This window comes from Sturnus vulgaris, chromosome 18 (assembly GCF_052056855.1).
Source record: "Sturnus vulgaris isolate bStuVul1 chromosome 18, bStuVul1.hap1, whole genome shotgun sequence".
NCBI classification, from domain to species: Eukaryota; Metazoa; Chordata; class Aves; order Passeriformes; family Sturnidae; genus Sturnus; species Sturnus vulgaris.
In genome coordinates this window covers 5394715-5407164 of record NC_142260.1, presented here as the reverse complement: position 1 = coordinate 5407164, position 12450 = coordinate 5394715, and the positions used below count along the sequence as shown (strand labels likewise).

The following is a 12450-nucleotide window of genomic DNA, read 5'->3' as shown; positions in this document are numbered from 1 at the left end:
CCTCTCCTGAGGGAATTCCATCCTCCTAAACCCCAGTACCTGATTCTGAGGGAATTCTGTCCCCACAAACCCCTCAGCACCTGCTCACCCGAGGGAATTCTGCCCCTCTAATTCCCCTCTCCTGCTGGAATTCCACCCTCTAAACCAGGGTACCTGGTCTCCCGCGGGAATTCTGCTCCCCAAGCTCCCCCCACTCCCCCCCCATTCCAGCACGGTTCTGCTATATTTAGCTCGGCTGGAGCGGCCGGGCAGCCGGCGGCGATGCTGGTGACGCCAGCACATCCCGGTTCTTCCGCCACCGGAGAAGCTGCCCCGGGGCTGGAGCTGCTCCGTGGGGTGACATGGGGACACCAGTCCCATGTGCTCCCTGTTCCCACAGTCCTGGGTGGCAGGAATGGAGCTGAGGGGTGCTGCCAAACCTTATCTGTGCAGCAATTCCTAAAAAAAAAATTATTTTCAGGGAAAGAAAAGGGCTCTGCGATCATTTTCAACAGGAGCAGGTTTGTCAGCTCCTGACAAGCTCATTTATAGGTCCACCCTTATTTATCCTGCATCTGTGGGAATGCTGGTGGATTTAACGAGGAGGAGATGAGCATCCAGTGGCATCAAGTTATTTAAGGAGCATCCCAAGCTTATGGAAATGGAAAAGTGGGATGGGAGTGAGGAAAGAGACCCCCCAGTGCTGATTTTCCAAAGGGTAGAAACATCCTGCTGAGTTCCCAGTGCCCTGTGGGAGGATCCTCTTAATTTTTGGGGACAGGATCCATCCTAAACTTCCCCTCCAGTGCCAGAGTAGGACCAGTGACCTTGAACATTCCTGTTCAAGGAATTTCTTGTTCATGATCTGTTCCCTTGAACATTCCCTTAGGCTTTGGGGTGACTTACGTGTTTTTTTTCTCTATCCACACTCCCTGACAATGCTCTGGCTGCTCAGCCAAAGCCTCATGGATTATTCACTCCCTGTCAGTTATTTCTGTTCCTGGCTCTGAAAAAATAATGAGCCCTATCAGTAGGAAAAGCCCCAGGGATTTTGGGAGCAGGATGAACAGGCTGCCTCTGCTCATCCCGTGGCCACAACCCATTACAGCTCTGGCTCCTCACCTGTGGCTCTGGAGCATCCCAACCTCTTCCGGCTCCGTGGGGACCACCATGAAGCCATCCTGCCTCCCATCCAAGCTCTGTGTTTTCCCAGAGTGGTGGTTTCCTGGGAAGGAGGCTTCCTCCTCCTCCACCAGCTTCAGGATCTGTTTTCATGAAGTATCCCAGTGCTTATATGTGGCTTTCCCTGAAAATGCTGGAATAAGTGTTTAAGGCTCTATGGGAATGTGGGGTTTTTTATATATTTTTATTTTTAGGTGGGAATTTGCAGCCCTGGGGGGGAATGGGGACTTCCAGGAATTGGAAATAGCAGATGACAGGGAGTACAGAGTTTTGTGTCCCAGCTGGTGAGGATCCCTAAGGAAAACCAAAACCCTTGGAGGAACTGTGAGATTAAATGGAGTGTCCCAATGTGTCTTCCCCTTGTGAAGGGACAGATCTTGGAGGCTCTTCCAGCACCTAAAGGTGGCCCAAGAGAGCTGGAGAGGGACTTTGGAATAGGGCCTGGAGTGCCAGGACAAGGGGGAATGGCTTCCCACTGCCAGAGGGTGGGTTTAGATGGGATATCGGGAAAAAATTCTTCCCTGTGATGGTGGTGAGGAGCTGGAATGGATTTCCCAGGAAAGCTGTGGCTGCCCCATCCCTGGAAGTGTTTAAAGTCCCATCCCAGGATTGCAGGGGAAGCTGATGCCAGTGAAGCCTTGGAGAAGTAATGGAACTTTTCTGCAGCCTCAGGAGTTTTCCTGGGAATGAGCAGATCAAAGGCTGGAATGTCACGTGCAGGGGTTGATGGACACATCTGGGACAGGCTTTGGGAGCAATGTCACCATGTCCCAAATGCCAGGTGTGGATCACCCCAGCAGGCAGCACTGCCCCCCACCCCCAACCTCCTACCTGCTCCCAGCTCCGGATTCCATAACCCAGGATGGACACAGGGATGTTTAAAGCCAAAAAACCTGAAAGCTTTCCCAGAAAACATGACTTGCCTTCTGGAATCAGTATGGAAAGAGCCCTGTGGGAAGCAGAAACACCTGGAAGCAAAGCAAAATGTTGACTTTTGGTATTTTTATGGGGATATAAAGTTTGTCCCAGGAAGCAGCAAGTTTCTTTGGAGAGCTTTTCTTCATCGTAATCTATTTTCTTTGGAAAAAAACTCACGGATTTTGGGGTTGGAAAAAGAATTTTGGTTCCACCAGGCTCATAAATTTTGTCCTGTGCTGGTGGGAGGGAATTTGAGAAGGTCTCACTGATCCCCCCTGAGCATCCAGCCAGGCTTCCCCTATCCAAAACTTGTCCTAGAAAATAGGAAAATGAACATTAAAATCCAAGGAATGTGTTGTATATATCTATAAAGCCAAAAATTCCTGCAAAGAAAAGGTTGGAAAGCTCCACCGCCTGGCCTTGCTGCTTCCCTGCATCTGCTTCAAAGCTTTACCTCCTCTGAAATCCACTTCCAAACCAAATCCTGTCATCCCACCTTGGGCTCCTGCCATCCCCAGCTGGACCTCGGTTTATTTAGGAAGGAGGAAAGTGCTTTTTCCATGGATAACACACTCGGAAAGTGAGGTTTTGGGGGCTGAGGGCAGTCACGGCTGTTTCTGGCTGCAAGGCTGGAACTTCAGGAATGCTGTAGGAATCTGGAAGGGCAGATTTGGGAGGAAATCCACCGTGTAGGGTGGCTTTGGCTGGGAATCTGAGCCGTGGATAATGGTGGAGGATACCCTGGCTGCCTAAAGGCTAAAGAGGGGATCCCAGAATTTCCACGGGGGCTCAAGTGTTCCTTCCCAGGGCTGGAACAAGATCCCAGGGATTGTTAGGATTGGACTTTTGAGAGGGATGAGGCACCAGCAGGAATTAAAGGCTCTGAGGCATCAGGAATGTGATGAAGAGGCTGAATCTCATCCATGTCCATGTTTTTCCTGGAAAGCCGTGCTGCCAGATGCAGCCCTTTACAAGGCCAAGTGCACGCTTCCATCAGGGATGCGGGATGGAGGAAGGTCATGGGTGGGATGGAGGAATGCCATTGGAGCCGAGATGGAGACGTGAGTTGCTGCTCTTTGCTTTCCAGGTCTGTTCTTCCAGCTCTTTTTTGGGATATTATTTAGGCCAGTTTGGAGGGGGTGTCCCATTCCCTGATATGTGGGAGCACGGGGAGGGCATAGAATCCTGGAATGGTTTGGGACGGAACGAACCTTAAGGATCATCCAGTTCAAACCCCTGCCACGGGCAGGGACACCTCCCATTAACCCAGGTTGTTCCAAGCCGGCTCCAGGGCTGGAAGCCTCGCCTGGGCTCTGGAATCTCGGTGCTTCCAGACGCGGCCTCTCAGCTCCCTCTAGAGCCAGAGGGAAGGAAAAAACTTCCAAAAGTTGCTCCACCTGCTCCTGAAATCGTCAGCTGGAGGGTACTGTGCTTTCCCAGGCAGAGAGAGAGGTGTTGGGGCGATGCCAGAATCCTGGAACTAAAAATTCCCGTTCCTCCAAGAAATTCCTACCCTGCACACATTCAGGAAACCTGGGGGGTCCTCCAGGTCGGCATGGGGTATCCCAATGCTCCTGGAGAAAAGAACATGGCTGTTTTCTGGGAGGAAGGAGGGATGGAGGCAGGAAGGGGCCTCTGAATCCCTCGGGATCCCCTCACCATGTGTGATGGCTCCATTCCCAGCATGAGCTCCCACTTCCCATCATAAATAACAGCATCTCATTTCCCTCTGGCTCCCGACAGAGATGGCCAGGGATCCCTGAATCCCTCCTGTGTGTCCTCACTGAGGACAAATCCACAGGGATGGAGGAGGGAGAATTCCCAAAAATGGCAATAAAGGAGCTTCATTTATAACAGGTTTTATGAAGTTTCCTGTCTCAGTCCCAGTTTTTCCTGGGAAGTGGGCAGAGTTAGGTTATGGACACCTCGTTAGGTACCAAGCTAATTGCAGGAATCATTCCCAAGCAAAGCATCCACAATCTGGGGTGGAAAGGATTGGCTTGATTGGTCTTGGTGCATCCCGAGGGAAAAGTAACTAACCCTTCCCAAAGCTACAGAGCCCGGGGAGGGGTTCCGTGTCCCTCCCTCTTCCCGTGCAGGATTTTGGGAGCCTCCATTGGCAAAGCTGTCTCATTGAGCAAGAGGGCCCTGACGAGAATTCCATGAGCGAGCTTCCCGCAGGGAGCAAAGGGCAGCGGGAGCGTGTCCCTGCCTGGCCGGCACCTGCCGGGGATTTCGGACAGCAAAGGGACTGTGGTGAAGAGGAAGAGGAAGAAGAAGGCACCTGGGAATTCCTTCAGCTTCCTGGGCTCGTTCCCAGACCATGGCAGCCACCACAGTGACGGATGCCGGCAGCGTGAGGATCATCACGGAGGTGATCCCGGCCACGGATCCCCGGGCGGCCCAGCTGGTCTCAGGCTCCCAGGCACCTGCCAGGACCTCATTCCAAACTCAAGTCTTCCGGAGGGCTCATCCCAAGGTGTTGGGGGTGAGACATGGCTTCCAGGGGCCCAGCAGGGGTTGGGGATCTGCAGGGATTGTCCTTCTGAAAGGTTCTCCCTGGCTGAGTGGAGGGGACATCGGGACAGGCACCTCTTCCAGTCCATTCCCGGCACAGTGATGTGGGATTGGGGTGGGATGCGTCTCACGGCAGCGGGATCCAGGATCCCTCTCCCTCATCCTTCCCCAGACCATCCACATCTTCACTGGAATCGTCCACATCTGCTTTGGGATCATCCTGACAGTGTCGGAGCACAGGAACCCTTCCCTCCCTGTGGCCAGTGGGATCCTCTTCTGGCTGGGGATCCTGGTAAGTTGGGATGAAATCATGGGAATATCAGGGAATCCTGGTGAACTGGGGACAATATCCCAGGGTCACCAGGTGCCCATTGACCCCCTCCCCTCCACATTCCGGGGTGTTTGTACATCCCTGAACCCCAAATCCCAGATGGAGGGACACTGGGAAGACTGACAGGGAAGGGTGCCTTGCTGCTGACACCAATTCCTGCTGTTTTCCAAGTAGCTCCTGGTCTCGGGCTCATTGCTGGTGGAAAGTGAAAGGAGAGACAGCCTTGTGCTGGTAAGATCCAGGCTGGGAGGGACAACGTGTCCCCCCATTCCTTTTGTCCCTTCCAGCAGCTGCCAAGACCCTTCCACAGCCTGGATTCATCCCACGGGATCCACAGGCCAGTGTTTCCCTCGGGAAGTGCCCAGCTCTCCCACATGGAGCACAGGATGACAGGATGGGGGTCAGGGTCACTGTGGAATGAGGGAGAGAAAAGGTCCAGGAGACCCTTATGGCTTTGGAGTCACTGTGGGATGAGGGGGATGGAAGGTCCAGGAGACCCTCATGGCTTTGGAATCACAGTGGGATGAGTGGGACAAAAACTGGGTGGTTTCTCCAGAAGATCTTTGGTCCCAGTTGAATAATCCATGCGGGAAGCAGCCCTTCCCAGAGTCTATGTCACCAGGTGATTCCCGCAGGTCAAGACCTGCTGTGTGGTCAACGTCGGAGTTGTCCTGGGTACGCTGGTGGCCACCGGGATCCATGGCACGGCTATCACCCGCAACATTCCCGGCTGCGATAAGTCCAGGCCCTTCCAGATCCTCCCGGAATGGTGCCTCAGCACGTACAGCAAGGTATGGACACCCGGGATTGCACGGGGGAGTCAGAGTCTCCGGGTGAGGTGTTCAAGGGTCCAGGTGGTGGATCCTGGGATCTTTCCGTTCTCCTCCTCCTTGCAGATGCTGAGCAACATGCTGGATTCCACCTTGGTGATCCTCGGCCTCCTGGAATTCTGCGTGGCCGTGGCGGTTCTGGCGTTTGGATACGACACAGTCCGGCAGCACACATACACCCAGCTGGTGAGGGAGGCGGGGATCCCTGGGAATCCCTGGAAATCCCTGGAATGCTGATCCACCCCTTCCTTCCTCCGAAGGAACGCCTCCAATCCGGGCGTTCCTGGGTGCCTCCCAGAGAATTTCCCTGGATTTCCCTGGTTTTGCTTTCCCAGGCGCTGTAGCCGCAGCCAAGCCCCGCACGTGGTGCCGCATACCGGAGGGGTCCCCGGTACCGGAGAGCCCTGGGATGCCTTCAGCGTGTTCGGTTCCAAATAAAGACCTCTCCCCCAGCCCCGCCCGTGCTTGTCTCCAGGGGTTACTCGGGGTGCGGGGGGGGGGCTCGCCCCGGTTGTGTATGGAGGAGTTCGGGACATCCCGGTACCGGCGGTCACGGTGCTGGGCGGTGCTGCCCGGCACAAAAATGGCGGCCGTGCCCGACACAAAGATGGCGGCCACAACCGTGCATGGAGGGTGTTGCCCGGCACAAAGATGGCGGCCAGGGAGGCGCTCTGGCTTCGCGTTTCTGTGGGGAGCACGGCTCTGACGTCATCCCTCTGCGACGCCTTGGGGGCCGCGTGGATCATGGAGGGGCAGAACGGGGCGACCCCGGGACCGGGAGCGACCTCCGAGGGGCCCAGTGGGGCCGCCTCGGCTCCGGCCGCTGCTCGACGGCGGCGGAAAGGCGGCAAGAAGCGGCAGGAGACGGTGATAGCCATCCCGCGGGGCAAGCCCAAGTCGGGACGGGTGTGGAAGGATCCCGGGAAGAAGAGGTGGGAAGGGAGGCGGGAATAGAGGGCGCAGTTCTTGGGGGGGCTCTGCGCTCCAGAAGGGCTGTCTGAGGGGTCATGAGGTCTGGGGGAATTTTGAGGGGGTTAGGATTGTTTGGGGGGCTCTCGGGGGCTTGTGAGTGAGTTCCGGAGGTATCCATAAGCTTTAGGAAGGATCCAGCTGTGACAGGGATGATTTGGAGGGGATGCCGAGGAGCTGGGGATGCGGTGGGATGCTCGGAGGTTGGCGGAGTTTCATGGAATTCTGGAGAGGAGTTGAAGTGGCCCCGGCTGCATCCCGGGGTTTTTGGGGAGCCAACACCTCTCATGTGCCCACCCAGGTTCTCACACATGATCCAGGACAAGGCGCTCCGCACTTCCTGGGCACGGAAAATGAAGGAGAGGCAGGAGAGGAAGCTGGTCCAGGATCTGGCGAGGCAGCTGGAGGAAGCAAAGCAGAGGGAGAAAGAGGTAACAGGGCTGGAGAGCTGGAGAATTCCCATCTTTCCCAAGCTCAATCCCATGTCTCTGCCCTCTTCCCGAGTGTCAGAGCTGTAGTAGAGCTGTGGAAAAGGGCAGCTGGGATGGAGAATTCCCTGTGCTGGTGCCAAATCCAGGCAGTAACGGTCACATGCTCCAAGTCATTGACTTGGAATAAACTCCCTGGGTCAATTGCAGCCTCGCCCGGGGTGGAAAAGCTGCTGGAATGGCAGATTTCACACTTGGGAGGGCATTGGCGCTGGTCTGGGTTTAATCCTGGAGGAAGGGATCTGCAGGGAAGGTTTTGGTGCTGCTCCCACAGGAAAAGAAGCGGCGGAGGGAGGAAAACCTGAAGCGGCGCCTGGAAAACGAGCAGAAAGCCGAGATTGTCCAAGTGGTGAGTCCCCTCTGCCGGCTGGGAACAGCACTGGGAACACCCCACAACCTCCAGCTCCTCATGGACCAGCCTCTGATTTACTCCAGTTCCTCTCCCTGTCTCCATCTTTGGAAGATACTGGCGAGACTGGGAGATTGCCAGCAAAGCCAGACATGCTGGAAGCATGTCCCCGTGTTCTCCCAAGCTTGGGAACACCATAACTGAGTGATAAAAGAGCAAGGAAAATGTGGCTCTGATGGGGATCCATGTGGGAAAATCATGGCTTTTCCATCAGGAGCTTGGGGAAGGTGTAGTGAAGACCTCACCTGTGGTTGGGGGGAAGGGATAGGTTTATTTTGGGATAAATCCCCTTCTAGATCCTGAATCCTTAGTGGTGGGAGGCTGGGAGCCATCCATCCCGTCCTGCCTCATTCCCACACTCTGCTCCATTCCTGAAAATGCTCCAGGACAGGGCTTGGAGCAACTAGCAGAAGGTGCCCACGGCCAGGGGTGGAACTGGATCATCCTTAAGGTCCCTTCAAACCCAAAACATTCCAGGATCCTATGATTCCATGAAATCCCCTCTCTCTTCTCGTTTCCCAGATCCGGAACCCCCTGAAGCTCAAGAGGGCCAAGAAGAAGCAGCTGAGGCGGGTGGAAAAGCGGGATACACTGGCCATGATCCAGAAGACACCTGTGAGGCGCAGCAAAGCCACGGAATGAGCCGGGATTCCTACAGATCCTACTCCTTTCCAGGGGTTTTTCCTCAGCTTACAGGCAGGAATCACTGCCAGGACACTCAGTGTTGGACACACAACAGGACAGAGCTGAGGGGGTGTATTCCACAGGAATCAGCTGCTGGATCACCCAATCTCTGTGGAATCAGGATGTGGCCGGTGCCAGAGGCTGGAACAGAACTTTGCTTTCCCAAAGTTGCCTTTTCCTTATAAAAATGAATAGGAACTGAGACAGATTCGCCTCCAGTGGCTCTGGGGACTGGGGGCTCCAGCTGGGACATTCCTTAAGGCATTCCTAGGATTGGAGTGTGCCATGGCCCCTCATTCCTTGTAGTTCCCCTTTCTCCAAAAAGGGAATTCCTGTTGGGAATGAGCCCTGGATCCTGTCAGCAAGGAAAGGGGCACCGTGTCACACACCCTCCTGTGGGGGGCGATGCTGGGGAGTTTGGTGGGGGTTGGAAGTTGGAAATCCACGTGGATTTCTTAACATTCCTGGTTTTTCTTGGTCCATGAACACCCCTTTCTGCATTCCTGGGAAGGGATGTGGCTGTGAGCTGGGATAGAGGGGATGAGGGGACAAAGGGGTGCACTGGGTGGAAAATGGGATTTCAGGAATTGGTGTGAAGCCCTGGGATGAGAATGCGGGGTCTTGGAGCTTCATCCTGGGATGACAGTTTAGGGGGGTGGCCCTCAGAATTGGGATGGGGTGTCCCATGCATGTCCTGGATGGGGGGCGGGGGGGGTGCCACAAGGAAAGCAGAGGCTGGCAGGAATTTCAGGGTGTGGCCCGTGCCAGCCTGGCCTGGGGTCATGGGGCAGGAGGGCTTTGCCCTCGCCATTCCCGGGTTAATGATTTCCAAGGAATCCTCGAACCTCTCCCTTTGCAGAGCCCACTGCTCAGGCTTTGTCCAGCGGGGTAAGAGAAGGGGAAGCTCGGGCCGTTCTGGGACGAATGTGGGAGAACCGCGTGTCTCCTCCCAGGGCTGGACTGGGGCCAGCATCCCTGTTCTCAGCCTGCCGTGCTGCACGGAGAGGGAGCGGGGTGCACACAGGATCCCATCCAGGGGCTCGGAGCCCCTGGATCCCCATCCTGCTGCGGCCCCGGGGTGGGGAGGAGATATGGAGAGGGGGCAGTGGGTGCTGGGAATGCCAGGGCTGGGAGACACATGGGAAAGGGGTGTCCTGGCTGCGGGTGGGTTTTGGAGCGGGGGTTTGGGGTCAGAGGGTGGGAGGTGGTGAGGAAGGAGAGGATGGGGAAAAGGGAAAGAGGGAAGGAGTGGGTGGGCACAGGGAAGCAGACGACTGGGATCACGGAAGGAAGGGAGCAGGAAGGGAGGGGACAAGGATCAGGGAAGGAGGGGACAGGGACAACGAGGGGATGCGGGCATGGGAAGGAGGGATAGTGACAGGGAAGGAGGGATGCCAGCAGAACTATCTGGACCACTAACCCCATCCTGGAGGTCCCCCGTGAGGATCCCTGGGGACAGAGCCCTATCGCCAGCCCCCTCCTGGGCGTGGCAATCCCCGTGGGACACTCAGGGTGATTCCCATTCCCAGGTGCACCATGGTGGAAGTGACAGTGACACCGCAGTCCTCGCTGGCTGACCGGCCGGTGCAGATCCGGGTGCGGGGACTGTCCCCATCCCAACTCGTCACCCTCCGGGCATGGCTGAAGGACGAGCAGGGCGAGTGCTTCCAATCCCGCGCCTTTTTCCGCGCTGACGGAGCGGGAGAGGTGGATCCTGGGCTCCATGCCGCCCTGGGGGGCAGCTACACTGGGGTCTGGCCCATGGGGCTCCTCTGGTTCCTGCAGCCCGACACCCTTTTCCGACGGCTGGTCAAGCGGGATGTGGCCGGCAGCCCCTTCCGTGTCCGGCTGGAAGTGTTCGATGGGATCTGCCTGGGCATGGATCCCCGGGAGCAGCCCCTGGGATCCTGCGAGGCCGAGCGCTGGTACGTGGGCCCCGGAGTGCAGAGGGTGCCCATCCGCGAGGGAAGGGTCCGTGGAGCCCTATTCCTGCCTCCTGGTGAGCATGGGGAGCAGGGAATTCCGGGATATCAAACTTTGGGACTTGCGGGATGCTCATCCTTAGGACCCCTGTGGTCCCCAATTTTGGGACCCCTGGGATACCCAGACAGTATTCCCTTGGGATACTGAACCTTGGGAGCCCAGGATGCTGATACTGAACCTTGGGATCCTGGGGATGCCAAGTGTTGGGACCCCTGGGAAACAACACTGGGACTCATGGGATGCTAAACCATAAGATTTCTGGGTTGTCCAGCCCTGAGGCCCCTGGGAAAACAAACCTCGGGACCCCTGGGATGCCCAAAGTTGGGATCCCTGAGTTGTCCAGCCTTGGGATCCTTGAGATGCCAAACCTCAGGATCTTGGGATGCCCACCCTTGAGATCCCCAGGATACTGGACCTTGTGCCCCATAGGATGCCCAACTATGGATGCAGGACAGCACCGGTGGCTCCCCATCTCTGACATTCTCCCGGTCTTCCTGCAGGTCCAGGCCCCTTTCCTGGGGTCATTGACCTGTTTGGGGGCGCGGGGGGGCTGATCGAGTTCCGGGCAGGGCTCTTGGCCAGCCGAGGCTTTGCCGTGCTGGCCCTCGCCTTCTTCGCCTATGACGACCTGCCCCGAGTTCTGGCCCAGCTGGACCTGGAATATTTTGAGGAAGCGGCAGAGCTGCTCCTCCGTCATCCCAAGGTGAGTCCTGGAGCGTGGAGAAAGGCACCTGTGAGCCAGGATGTGCTGGGGACTGGGGGCAACCTGGTGAGCAGGATGTCCAGGTGATCAGAGATTGTCCTGGGGACCAGGAATGTCCTGGGGACATCTTCATCCTGGTGAGTAGGATGTCCAGGTGACCAGGGGTAATGTCCCAGAGTTGTCCCAGGGACTGGGGATATCCCAGTGAGTGGGATGTCCTGGAGACTGGGGGTATCCCATGAGGACATCCTTGTCTTGGCACCCAGGGATGTCCCAGTAAATGTATTATCCCTGTGTATTTTCCCAGCTGGCTTCATTTCCTCTTGCTTCAGGTCCGAGGCCCCGGCCTGGGCGTGGTGGGCGTCTCCAAAGGTGCAGAGGTGGCCTTGGCCATGGCCAGCCTCCTGCCACAGGTGGTGGCCACAGTGTGGATCAACGGCACGGCCTTCCTGCACGGAAACCCGCTGGTCTATAAGGAGCTCCGCATCCCTCCCATTCCCTACTACACCGAGCGCATCCAGTTCACCGAGCTGGGGGCCATAGACAACTCGGCCATCTTCGCCGACCCCCGGGATCCCGCCTACCGCGCCTCCGCCATCCCGGTGGAGAAGATCCGGGGCAAGGTGCTGTTTGTGGTGGGAGAGGCCGACCGGAGCTTCAACAGCAAGCTCTTTGCTGAGCTGGCGCTGGCGCGGATGCCTCCGGAGAGCGGCCGGATCCTGTCCTATCCCGGCGCCGGGCACCTGATCGAGCCCCCCGGATCGCCCCTGTGCAGCAACTCCAGCATCCGAGGCACTCCCAGGCCAGTGGCATGGGGGGGAGAGCCCCAGCCCCATGCCCGGGCCCAGGAGGAGTCTTGGCAGGAGATCCTGCAGTTCTTGGAGCTCCATCTGGGGTCGGTTGCTACCATGAAGCTGTGAGGGGTGGAGAAAAGGGGTTGGAGTCACCAGGATTGTCACTGCAGGGAATAAAGTGTCACTGGCAGCTCCTGCCTGTGCTCCTGGGGGATGATGTGTGGGGCAAAGATTGGACACGGGTTTAGATGTACTGGAGATATTTGGGAGATACATCAGATATATATTGGATATATATGGGATATAGATCAGATACATGTAGGATATATATTGGACACATGGGATGTATATATTGGATATATGTCAGATATTTATTGGACATACATATGGGATATATATTGGATACATATGGAACATATATAGGATACAAAACAGACAGCTCAGACATATATAGCACATATATAAACCATATATTCGACATATATATATATATGAATAGGGCATGTATGGGGCACACATAGAACATACATTGGCCATATATCAGCCCAGCTGTGGCTCGGGAGACACACTGCTCTCTCTGCAGCTTCCCGAAGAGGTTTGAGAGAGTCACATCCAACCTCTGGCTCCTCACAGACTCCTGTCGGGATCCCTATGCTCCTGGGA

General features: G+C 56.3%; 3 protein-coding genes across 8 annotated transcripts; all 3 read left to right on the top strand.

Annotated features, from left to right (window-relative positions):
- The first annotated feature begins 4207 nt into the window (after positions 1 to 4207).
- LOC106854702 (membrane-spanning 4-domains subfamily A member 15-like) lies at positions 4208 to 6213 on the top strand. Of its 6 annotated transcripts, none has more exons than XM_014878761.2 (6): positions 4208 to 4567; positions 4769 to 4888; positions 5102 to 5158; positions 5563 to 5718; positions 5824 to 5943; positions 6093 to 6213. In XM_014878761.2, exons 1-6 carry the CDS (start codon positions 4403 to 4405, stop codon positions 6099 to 6101), a joined length of 627 nt encoding a protein of 208 aa, XP_014734247.2. In that variant the 5' UTR covers positions 4208 to 4402; the 3' UTR covers positions 6102 to 6213. The 6 variants fall into 6 exon arrangements, 5 of the variants coding, with proteins under 5 accessions (XP_014734247.2, XP_088031668.1, XP_088031666.1 ...); XR_015807534.1 differs by having other exon boundaries at positions 4212 to 4567; positions 5525 to 5718; XM_088175542.1 differs by having other exon boundaries at positions 4212 to 4558.
- A 257-nt stretch (positions 6214 to 6470) lies between these two features.
- Positions 6471 to 8509, top strand: CCDC86 (coiled-coil domain containing 86). The gene is made up of 4 exons (XM_014878768.2): positions 6471 to 6689; positions 7028 to 7157; positions 7489 to 7563; positions 8146 to 8509. The coding sequence occupies exons 1-4, from the start codon at positions 6502 to 6504 to the stop codon at positions 8263 to 8265; spliced, it is 513 nt and encodes a 170-aa protein (XP_014734254.2). The 5' UTR covers positions 6471 to 6501; the 3' UTR covers positions 8266 to 8509.
- Positions 8510 to 9132: 623 nt separating this feature from the next.
- Positions 9133 to 11977, top strand: LOC106854675 (acyl-coenzyme A amino acid N-acyltransferase 2-like). Its single transcript, XM_014878722.2, has 4 exons — positions 9133 to 9195; positions 9837 to 10306; positions 10791 to 10993; positions 11326 to 11977. The coding sequence occupies exons 2-4, from the start codon at positions 9844 to 9846 to the stop codon at positions 11911 to 11913; spliced, it is 1254 nt and encodes a 417-aa protein (XP_014734208.1). The 5' UTR covers positions 9133 to 9195; positions 9837 to 9843; the 3' UTR covers positions 11914 to 11977.
- The last annotated feature ends 473 nt before the right edge of the window (positions 11978 to 12450 follow it).

What these genes read in the sequence shown, in the direction of transcription:
- LOC106854702 (XM_088175539.1), top strand. Translation starts at nt 4,403, where the DNA reads ATGGCAGCCACCACAGTGACGGATGCCGGCAGCGTGAGGATCATCACG. An exon ending in CTCATCCCAAGGTGTTGGGG is followed by an intron (nt 4,568 to 4,768) that starts GTGAGACATGGC and finishes ATCCTTCCCCAG; the next exon opens with ACCATCCACATCTTCACTGG. An exon ending in GGAGAGACAGCCTTGTGCTG is followed by an intron (nt 5,159 to 5,562) that starts GTAAGATCCAGG and finishes TGATTCCCGCAG; the next exon opens with GTCAAGACCTGCTGTGTGGT.
- CCDC86 (XM_014878768.2), top strand. Translation starts at nt 6,502, where the DNA reads ATGGAGGGGCAGAACGGGGCGACCCCGGGACCGGGAGCGACCTCCGAG. An exon ending in CAAAGCAGAGGGAGAAAGAG is followed by an intron (nt 7,158 to 7,488) that starts GTAACAGGGCTG and finishes CTGCTCCCACAG; the next exon opens with GAAAAGAAGCGGCGGAGGGA. An exon ending in AAGCCGAGATTGTCCAAGTG is followed by an intron (nt 7,564 to 8,145) that starts GTGAGTCCCCTC and finishes CTCGTTTCCCAG; the next exon opens with ATCCGGAACCCCCTGAAGCT.
- LOC106854675 (XM_014878722.2), top strand. Translation starts at nt 9,844, where the DNA reads ATGGTGGAAGTGACAGTGACACCGCAGTCCTCGCTGGCTGACCGGCCG. An exon ending in AGCCCTATTCCTGCCTCCTG is followed by an intron (nt 10,307 to 10,790) that starts GTGAGCATGGGG and finishes GTCTTCCTGCAG; the next exon opens with GTCCAGGCCCCTTTCCTGGG. An exon ending in TGCTCCTCCGTCATCCCAAG is followed by an intron (nt 10,994 to 11,325) that starts GTGAGTCCTGGA and finishes CTCTTGCTTCAG; the next exon opens with GTCCGAGGCCCCGGCCTGGG.